The sequence below is a fragment of the Schistocerca nitens genome, chromosome 2 (genome assembly GCF_023898315.1).
Source record: "Schistocerca nitens isolate TAMUIC-IGC-003100 chromosome 2, iqSchNite1.1, whole genome shotgun sequence".
Lineage (NCBI taxonomy): Eukaryota > Metazoa > Arthropoda > Insecta > Orthoptera > Acrididae > Schistocerca > Schistocerca nitens.
Genome location: NC_064615.1, coordinates 768,414,527 through 768,424,299, shown reverse-complemented (window position 1 = coordinate 768,424,299; position 9,773 = coordinate 768,414,527). Strand labels below are relative to the sequence as shown.

At 36.6% G+C, this 9,773-nt stretch overlaps 2 protein-coding genes across 2 annotated transcripts in view; both read right to left on the bottom strand.

Moving 5' to 3' along the window:
• Window positions 1-5,954: 5,954 nt before the first annotated feature.
• Window positions 5,955-6,290, bottom strand: LOC126235315 (uncharacterized). Its single transcript, XM_049944038.1, has one exon. The coding sequence runs from the start codon at window positions 6,288-6,290 to the stop codon at window positions 5,955-5,957; it is 336 nt and encodes a 111-aa protein (XP_049799995.1).
• The window catches only part of LOC126237007 (uncharacterized), a 44,995-nt gene continuing 41,494 nt past the window's right edge, over window positions 6,273-9,773 (bottom strand). Inside the window, exon 5 of the mRNA XM_049946733.1 lies at window positions 6,273-6,461. Coding sequence (XP_049802690.1) covers window positions 6,424-6,461 — 38 coding nt within the window. The 3' untranslated portion in view covers window positions 6,273-6,423. The remainder of the gene's footprint in view (window positions 6,462-9,773) is intronic.

Here is a 9,773-nt window from a genome sequence, read left to right as displayed (position 1 = left end):
TATGGCATCATGCTTGTGTGGTCACAGTGTTGGATCTCCCTCACGCCCCTTTCTTTTCGCAAAATTATAAACTTCTTGTCCGGGCATTTTGACATATCTCTTCTCCTTCTGTAGTCTTGGCAATTGTCATACTATATATGTGTCGTGTGGTAAGAATGTATTACTGTCACAAGCACATGTGATGAATAGAGAGAGCAGGCAAGACGCCATATAGACTGTGAACTCTGTTAAAGGAATTCAAGCATCTAAGCTAACAAAACAGAAAACAAGATTCATAACATGTGGTACTTGCATAGAACAAATAGGTGGTCTCTTTCATACTCCTCGCTGTTGCAAACGGACGTTACAGCATGATAGACATGGCAATGACCAGATGGACCATTCATATATATAGGGCACATTTGAGTTTTAAGCATAGGACCTACCCCATCACAGTAACCCCATAACCATGATGCAGTGGCTATACACATTCCCTCAATATTGCACATTTTGAGCCTGGACCATTCATTGTTTCTATTTTGCTTTCTTTTTCACAGTTTAGTATATCTTCTTCCTGTTTTCATGCTTGACCTGTGTTCAGTTTTTGACAGACTATCCACTCAGCCATGTACCACTAAATCTGGGGGGGGGGGGGGATGTGATGGGGAGCATCCTTTGTCAGGAGAAACTAGAACTCCTTGATATCAAGTATTACAACAGTATGTGGGGGAGTTACAGGAAATAATATAAAACGGCATCTTAAAGATCCAAGCATCCATTTGAGGCAGGGCATCCAGTTAATGAAATAGTATGAAGACTATCGCATCATGGGGGGAGGGGAGGGGATATGGTATTCCCATAATTCAGAACTGATAGAGAGATACATATGTAAGACTCAATGATTAGGAGGACCTCTCCCATTTAATTTCAATTTTCTTTAACTTCCTTAAGCTATGTTTAAGGATACAAGTACGTCCACCTTCTTTAAAGTTGGCAGGAGGCAAGATATTGGGAGACGACATAGCAACAGTCTTGCTGTCCCTTTATAACAAATTTTAAAGGTGATATATATATATGTCTGCTTGCGTCTGAATAGACTTCGCCTAGGAGAGGAAATGATTGTAGAAAAATAGCAAATATTGAGGTTGAGAATCATTTCAATGTACCTTAAACCCTTGTAAAGGTACCTTCGCATGAACAGGTAGCATTTTTATACCATACTTTTAGAGTGCATTCCTCTTCATCTGTAATACTTTGGACGTTCGTGTTTTATGTCTCCACTGTATGACATTAGATGAAGAAGCAGCTTAAATTATATTTATTTATCTACAATAGCTTATTCACTAAAACAATTTGTTTATGCTGTGAATTTTGGAGACGTTTGGTTTTCTGTACCAATATTCGGGACATCATGCATCTAATATCACTCAAACTGTCAGGTCTCTCATTCATATGACTCATTTTATAATTTGAAGTATGCCTGTAGAATTAAAAAAATTGTTTCACCTAATCATTATTTTCTTTAAGAATGACCATCAATAATAATGATGTATTGTATACTCCAGACTACTTAATGTGGGGCATAATACAATTCCATGAATACTGAGAGAAGCTGAACATAGTTTGAGTTATATCAGATATATGATGTCCCAAGTAACGGCACCGAAAACTAAAGGTGTTTCTCCAAAATTCGCTGCATAAACAAGTTGCTATAGAAATTAAACTATTGCAGATAAATAAATACAATTTATACTACTGTTTAACCTAATGCCATTTCATGTTTGAATCAAACAGTGACATACTAAGTGTTAAATATGAAGAGTAACGCGCACTCAAATTACATAATGAAAATACTATCTTTTGGTGAGCAGGTCATCTTAAATGCAACCCACCAGTAAAAAAAGGTGTTAAACGGTGTCAAGTAAAGGACCTTCATAATAGCCAATCCATATTCTAAAATAAAATAATAAATAGTATATTAAACAATACTCATTCAGCCACAGCTACAAGACCTAGGTGTTTGCATCGCCATGTTCAATGAGGGGGTGGGGCTGCGAGGGGGGTGGGATGACAAGCTACTATCTAGGTAGGCACATTGACATGGGATAAGGATTAATGTGTAAGTCTTTAAAACAGGAACTCAGAGAGAGGAAAGCATATGATGCAAAGCAGACTAGTAAAAAAGGCAATCCAGAAGTTAAGTTCCAGCTGTTAAATTGAGAAAGCTGCTTTGAGAATACAAAAGTCGTTGCAGGGTAGAAAGATAATCATGATGTTCGGGATAATGCACCTCACTCAATGTTAATTGATTAGGTGGACCCTATCAAGGGAGGACCTATGCCATTAGGGGAGTAAAAGGAGATAAAGGAACAATACTGCTGTAACAATTTAGGATTGTTCTGGAAGCATTTTTCTGCATTTAACAGTGTGTTTGACAATCTCACAATGGCGTGATGTGACAATTATTCAAAACCTTATTCAAAGATACGAAGAATTTACCTAGATAGTGCAACTCCTTGAAGTTATGTAATAGTTCGCTAAATGAATGAACAAGAAAGCACTTGCCTGAGCTTCACTGTCTGCATAAGAGATAGGGGAAATGAATATTGGGTAAGGAGCAACGAAGAGTTGTGCATTGCACAACAGAACGATTTGTGGTTATGTACGTAACATCATGCATGTAAGACTTGGTCAGTTACAACCTTACCATAACCATGAGTAGCTGTTAAATCCTACAAAGTGTCAAAGAAAAGCATAAATTTGTGAATGTACTTAGGCATGTTGGAACGAAAATATGCTGGCTCAGTAGCTAACCATCTAGATTAAGTGCTAGTAACGGGGAATTTTATAGAGTTTTGATTAAAGTGCTGAATGACATGGGATTGTAAAAGATCTTAAGGGGGGGTTTCACTTTAATGCAATTACTCATTTTTGTAGTTTCTGTGGGCTTATAACTTTAAGGGGAGATATACGCAAAAGTGACCAAATTTGTGAAAATTTTTTTACTGGATCTGCATTTATTACATGGTACTGAAATTTCAATTCCTGAATATTATGCTCCAATTCCACTCCTAAGTGTGATAAAAATAATAACTAACAAAAGCTTGCATGGGACCACGACCCTTTGTTGTTCTGTATTTCCTCTTTTATTGCTTATGCAGTCACAAAGTGGGGAATATTTTGGTGTTTAGCAAATAAAGAACTTCTACAAAAGCATGCGCATGGAAAAACTCAAAATCCTAAAGAAAGTTACAGCTCTCCGATAGGAAAACATGCTCCAAGACAACATTTCTTTCCACAAGTGCTGATGAAGTTGCAGTGTACGATGCTAGTTTAGTTTTTAACTGTACTAATCATGGCTGACTATGGACTCTATGGGGCTAGGACCTGGTCTAGGAGTGTTCACAGTGTCAATATTGAAAGAAATCAATATCAGGAGAATTAATGCAGCTGACATTACTGTTACTCAATTTGAAAATCAGGTTAACCTAAGATGACATGCAAAGAAAAGACTGCTTGAGGATGAAGAGGAGAATTCATATGGTTTGCACTAGTTTACCCAGGTAACATAAGGTCTAATACACACACTGTCAAATCTTTGATTCATGTTTCCCACAACTTAGATTTTGGCAGCTTTATGTACCTTTTCCTCACAAAACACTGACATCATAGTCCTTAAATTTGGCATGCAATTAGTCACTATAGTGAAATAATCTGTGCAACGAATTCTCATTTACTACAATAATAAGGCATTTACGAGTGAGAAAATGCCCTACGTTTGGCACATTTCTTTCGCAGAAATTTGGAGAATTGTAAAAATCTAGCAAAAGAAGATATCAGTATTCTGCTCCACAGATAATTGTAACAATGGTAAGCCGAGCCGTGTACAAAAATACTCAAATTTTGTTCTGACAGATTTAAAAAAAAGAGGGGGGGGGACATTTATACTCACCTAGTTGCAAAAATTTCAATTATTATAACTACAAATATATAATTACAATGGGCATGAAAAAGTATGTGTGTATCCATATCAAGTTTCTTAATAACTATTTCAAATTTAGTTACATTACCTTGAAAACTTTGTAAGGTTTTCTTCAAAGTATTGCAACTTAGCAAAGTATTAAAAGAAAATGGATAATAGGATTAGTTTTCTGTGTATATGTATGTGTGTGTGTGTGTGTGTGTGTGTGTGTGTGTGTGTACTGAAACTTAAAAGAGAATCATATTCTATGAAGACCATTCGTGTGAAAATAGAATTTTTCTTACCGGACTGCAAGTCCATGTACATGTAAGAGCTCGAAACCAAGCTAAGGTGGTTAAATTTTGTTTAAAACTTAGACTAAATTCATTGTACAGTAAGGCGTTATGAACTACAGCATTTGTTTAGGATGGAAGACATAATGAGGGTGAAAAAACTAGTTATGAGTTGATAAGTAGTTGATGCTGATTTATTTTATATGTAGGATAAGATCATCGCAACATCATCCATCTAAGGGGAGGGCCTTTGGCTTAAAGTTGTTTGTTATATTTTGCTCTTTCAATCTGATGAATGATGTCCACGACTTTTAAAAGGAATGTTCTTTTTAGTTCAGTACACGTTTGTGACTCGCCTTCTGTGAACACAATTTTTGTTTTCTTTGTACATGTATTGTGCTAGAGTGAACACAGTGTATCTGCAAAATGGAATGGTGATATTACAGCTCACTGCTGCAGTCAGTGATTGCTCCATCCACTTACATCCCACCTAGAAGGTAAGTTCTCGTCCATGAAACTGCCAGGAGTTGAAGACTTTGCTGTTGATATCTTTATGAAGAATATTTAGTCACTGGTTGATAGCCCAGAAATGTGAGACACAGGCTAGGACTATATAACTTGGGATTGTAAACAGCTGTAAAAGTGCAATGTATGCATTTATAACAGGAGTTTAATACATATATTACAAACAAGACGAGTCCAAAACTATTCAGTAGTGGCTGGACTTTGAGGTAACTTTTCAGGCTGGTCCACGCATTGCAACAGAGGAAAAGAAGTCTGAAGACAAGAACCTAGTGCATGGTACTTCTGCAAATGTTTCCAAGTGCAAGAAGGTGAAATTTATGAACTACGGCAGGTGTAAAATATACTGTACGTGCAAACGGACCTTTACAGACATAGTTGCATCACAGAGTGTAATGCCATGGATAAATTAGTAACAGTCCTTTACTCAACAGCAGACTGACACCTCTTAAAGACTAGATCCGAGTAGGTTTAATAAGAAATTTACTGCTGACTCTCAAAAAACAAATCAAAATAGCAAAATGCATATGTACATCAGCCACTTTACTTGCACAACATCAATACAAATGTGGTAGAGTACTGCAACTTTGACCTTCAAAGGCAACTGCAACAGTCTTTAAACCAACAGAGTGGGGAAACCATCATCAACCTACATTCCAGAACATTATTTAATGAAAATACACAAACAATTGATTCCAAATACCAGTAACTTGGAAGCTGTTTGGAAAGACAGTAACATAATTCACTTAGCAGTCAAGATACTCAGCTGTGTTGCTGTCTGATTTTTTTAAGTTTAATTGATTTGTACACTATTATTATTTCCTGATATATGTTTGAACTTTCTAAAAACATATAGAAATTTGTGATACTGCATGTCCAGAAATTACTTGATGTGTGGTGTGAAGGAAAAATAAGTAGACATGACACATACTGCATCAAATATGACTATTTTCGATGTTTCTGTCAGTGCTTGTTAAATGCAAAATATAGTATGATATAGTGGTAACCAAGAGATAGTGTCATCATTTCTACACTCATATAAATCAAGTATTTCAGATGGACAAATATTAACATGCCTTTATTGATTGTACATAAACCACTGCATGCCCTTACTGTTTATTTCACACTACAAAACATTTACTTACAAAATGAGTTGCACAGGCAGTGAGTAAATGACTTTTATAAAAAAAAAGTTTCTATCAATAAGGCCTATGTCTTCTGTCATAATAGTGATCCTGTCTAGGATGCTGGTAACCACCTTGAGATTGCCATCTCTCACTACGCCACGATGGATTCCTGCGATGTCCACTTCCTTCTCGAGCAGGCCAGTCATAATTACGCCTAGGTTTGTTATACCACGGATCAACTATTGGAGGTGACATTCTTGTCTGTTGTACTTTACAATATTCTTCATCAGTTTCTGTAAATCTATTTGAGAATTCTGTCTCACACATTTCAATAAACTGTCTCTGCTCCTCTGTCAACACATCTTCTGATGAATTGCTAACACTATTATCATTATTTTCTGAATCCATGACTGCTTCCACTTGCTGTTTCTTCAACTACGCAAATAATTTTACACGGTTGAAAACCAGAGAAGAAAAACACTGTAGATATGGAGAACTTTGTGATATTTTCGTATTGTTTTCTAGAACTACTCCACAATCTTCACCGAGATGACTTCGGTAAAATAAGGGAATCTGCAACTAAAGAAAAGAAATTTTCAAGACTTAAGAATCAAAGTATGACATTTATGTTGCGTAATCTGAGTTCAATGAGACATAGATTTACATTCTTTGGATATTTTTATTGCTAGACAGTGTCTCTAATATTATCATAAAGATAATCTGTGGATGAGTAAACTACAATTATGATCAATACAAGTAAGCACTATTAAAAACTGAAATTTAACTTTTGAATGTATTCAAAACAAAACTGCACATCTCATTTTGATTATGTATGCTGCATGAACACAATATGAAAACAGTTAAAATACAACAAAACCACTCAACAAAGTTTACATGATTCACACACAGATGGCGCACACAACCTCCCTCCCTTAGGTCGCCTGAAAAACTGTGGCATCAGGAAGGGCATCCACCCATGAAGTTAAATAATGAACTAAAATTTGCCATTTCTTGAAGAAATGGACCCCAAACCATATGGGATAAACAAGAGAAAACAAATAAGACAAACATACCTAAGCAACAAAAGTGGAATGCTGAATTACTTTTGTGAAATAGAAAAACTTAATTTGAGAACAGACAGAGATGACTCATCAGCTTACATTTACAAGATAAATAAATGATCACTTATGCAGCAGGCAGGAGCGTATAAATGGGTTTTGATTAATAAAACAGTAAAGCATTGTTAGCCACCTAATACAAAAGGGGTGCTTCATGGTTTTTGCTATTTATAGTGCTAATAACTGATGCTGCTGTGTGCATCTTTGGCATGTTCGTGTAGATTATGTCACAAATCCAGATATGCAAAATCTGTATATGCTACTTCATTTTTATTTTTCACTGACTATATCAAAATTTATGCACGGAGAAATATTGTGTATTTCTGGACACAGAGTGCTGCAAGAACCTACTTCATCCTATATTATCAGTTGTAAACTAAAGTTAGGCTTTTAAAAATTCTGACTGTAGTATACTCATTCAGACAATCATTCCCTCCTAATTTCTGTGTATATCTACATGATTTAACGTATACATTTGAGAATTTTTGAGACCTTAAAAGCTGACACTCACCGTCCGCTGAGGACACTGGCTTCGGAGGAGGAGGAGGAGGAGGAGGAGGAGAAGCATGAGGGAGACAATAGCGACTTCAAGGGACAGCAGAGGCATCAGCAACAACAGTGTCTGTAGGTATATTTGAGAATGAACAAGCACAGGGAGTGCAGCAAAGCCCTCCACAAAAACTTGAGGACATGAAAACATACACTGATGAGTTATTCCACATAACCATCAAGGTTATTGCCACAAAAATGTTCAAGTTAAAATACGAACTCACCCACTGAGCAATATATCACATGAAAAACTGACTAGGCATATACAACAATTAGAAAAAGAAAATGTTAGTCTTAGGGAGGAAAATAAAAACAAGACAACAAGATGGTCCAGTCACTCACCAGTGTGACAGCCACTGCTCCACTCACTCAAATGGTCATCGCGAATTCAAAGACTGAGACTATTGGAGCTAAATTTGAAGCGAAATAAAGCGATGTTATGTGAACCACCAACGAAGTGAAGGCTTAAGTAGTAGTGCATGTTGTCCCAGTTACCATGGCAGAAAGTGAATTAATTGAGTCAATATACAAACAGAATTTCGAGGAACTACAGATAGAAAGCAATTCTTAGAAGAAACAGAAGTCAGGTTTAAAACTGGTCCACAAGAGAAGCTGACAGTAAATCCAGTCAGAGCACAGTCAGTTACTCAGAGAAGAATATACATTGAATTTTGATCAACAGCAGATAAAAGAAATATGTTACATGTACTTAATGCTATAACTGCCATGACTATGAGCACACTGCAAAGCACTGTATGGAAAACAAACTGATATGCTCACGTTCTTGAGAATCTGATCATCTGAAAAAGGACTGTCAAAATAGCAAGTGAGCTCGAGTGTGCATATGTGAAAAGTAAGTAATTGTGTAGGATATGAGATAAAGACTGTGCGACATACCAAACGTTCTTATAGTGGGAAATTAAAAGAATGGATTATGGATTTTTAACCATTGGGTAATCTGCTAACAAGCATCACAGGAAACCACAGAGGAACTACAAATGCAACAAGTATCAGGTTGACTGTTGAAAAACATGGACCACTGTCCAGAAAGATAACTATTAAGCCCAAGCCCACTGTGCAAATGGATTATAAAATTACCTGTCACCTTTGTAAGAAACTTAAAACTCCATCAAAAGAAAGCAAGGTACAGAAAGAGCCAAAATATTTTGGTCCTGCGTGCAGTGTAGAACGAGAAGAGAGACAGCATCAAAAATGGCAAACGTGACTGACCACTTAGACAAGAGCAATAATGAGATGGACAATAAAAAGGCCAATAATAGGGATAATAGAGAGAAAGAGTGGAAATGGCTAAGAAGAAAGGAAAATAAGAAAAGAAAGCATGTCTACCTTTAGACAAGGAAGACTTAAAAGGAGAACACACTCTCAAACTCAGAAAAAGTTGAAAGTGTAATGAATGCAAGGTGACAGCACGATACATGTTATAGTAGTAGAGTGTGATAACATGCAATACCTAATAAGAGTATGATTATGAAAATACACAGATCATAAGAGAACTACAAATGACAACAGGAACCACGAAGATGATGTAAACAGTCATAGACATTACATGATAAATGGAAGGAGTCTAGTTTTACCCATGGCCTGTTTACGAAGTGTGTGAAAACGTGTATGATTAGCTAAATTGAAGAATAAGCATGTGTTGACTATAGCAATAAGAAACTTCAACACGCACATTCATTCCTGTCATGGAGGAAGTTGGTCATATTCAGCTCAGTAGCAATAACTTGCCTACAAACACAGGAAATACAGACCTCACTTGACATTGTCTATAAGACGAAGCAGAAGACAACTCATAATAAGCATCTGCACAAGCAATAAGTGAAGACACATGGCAAAATTGCATATAATCACAGATAGGAATGGCCCCGTAGCTATGTGCTCACTAAATTCCTGTAGCATTCTTATACAATCAACTCACGCACAATGGCACTGGAACACAGACAAATCACTAAAATTGGCCAGATAAATTCGAGCTGCACATTGCTATGGTGATGCAAGAACTTTGAAGTGCTAGAGGAGATAAACTACACATACCATATATATACAGGATCCATATTCCATAAACGGGACATTACACCACATCCCAGTTACAGCACAGACCATAGCATCAGGTTGTCATCCTATGGCTGCCAATGTGGTGCACAGAGACAAAAATGGATCAGTGCGTGACAAACACATGGTGACAGTAAAAATAATGACTGGT

Excerpts from the sequence above, each read along its gene's own strand:
- LOC126235315 (XM_049944038.1), bottom strand. The coding sequence starts at position 6,290 with ATGGATTCAGAAAATAATGATAATAGTGTTAGCAATTCATCAGAAGAT.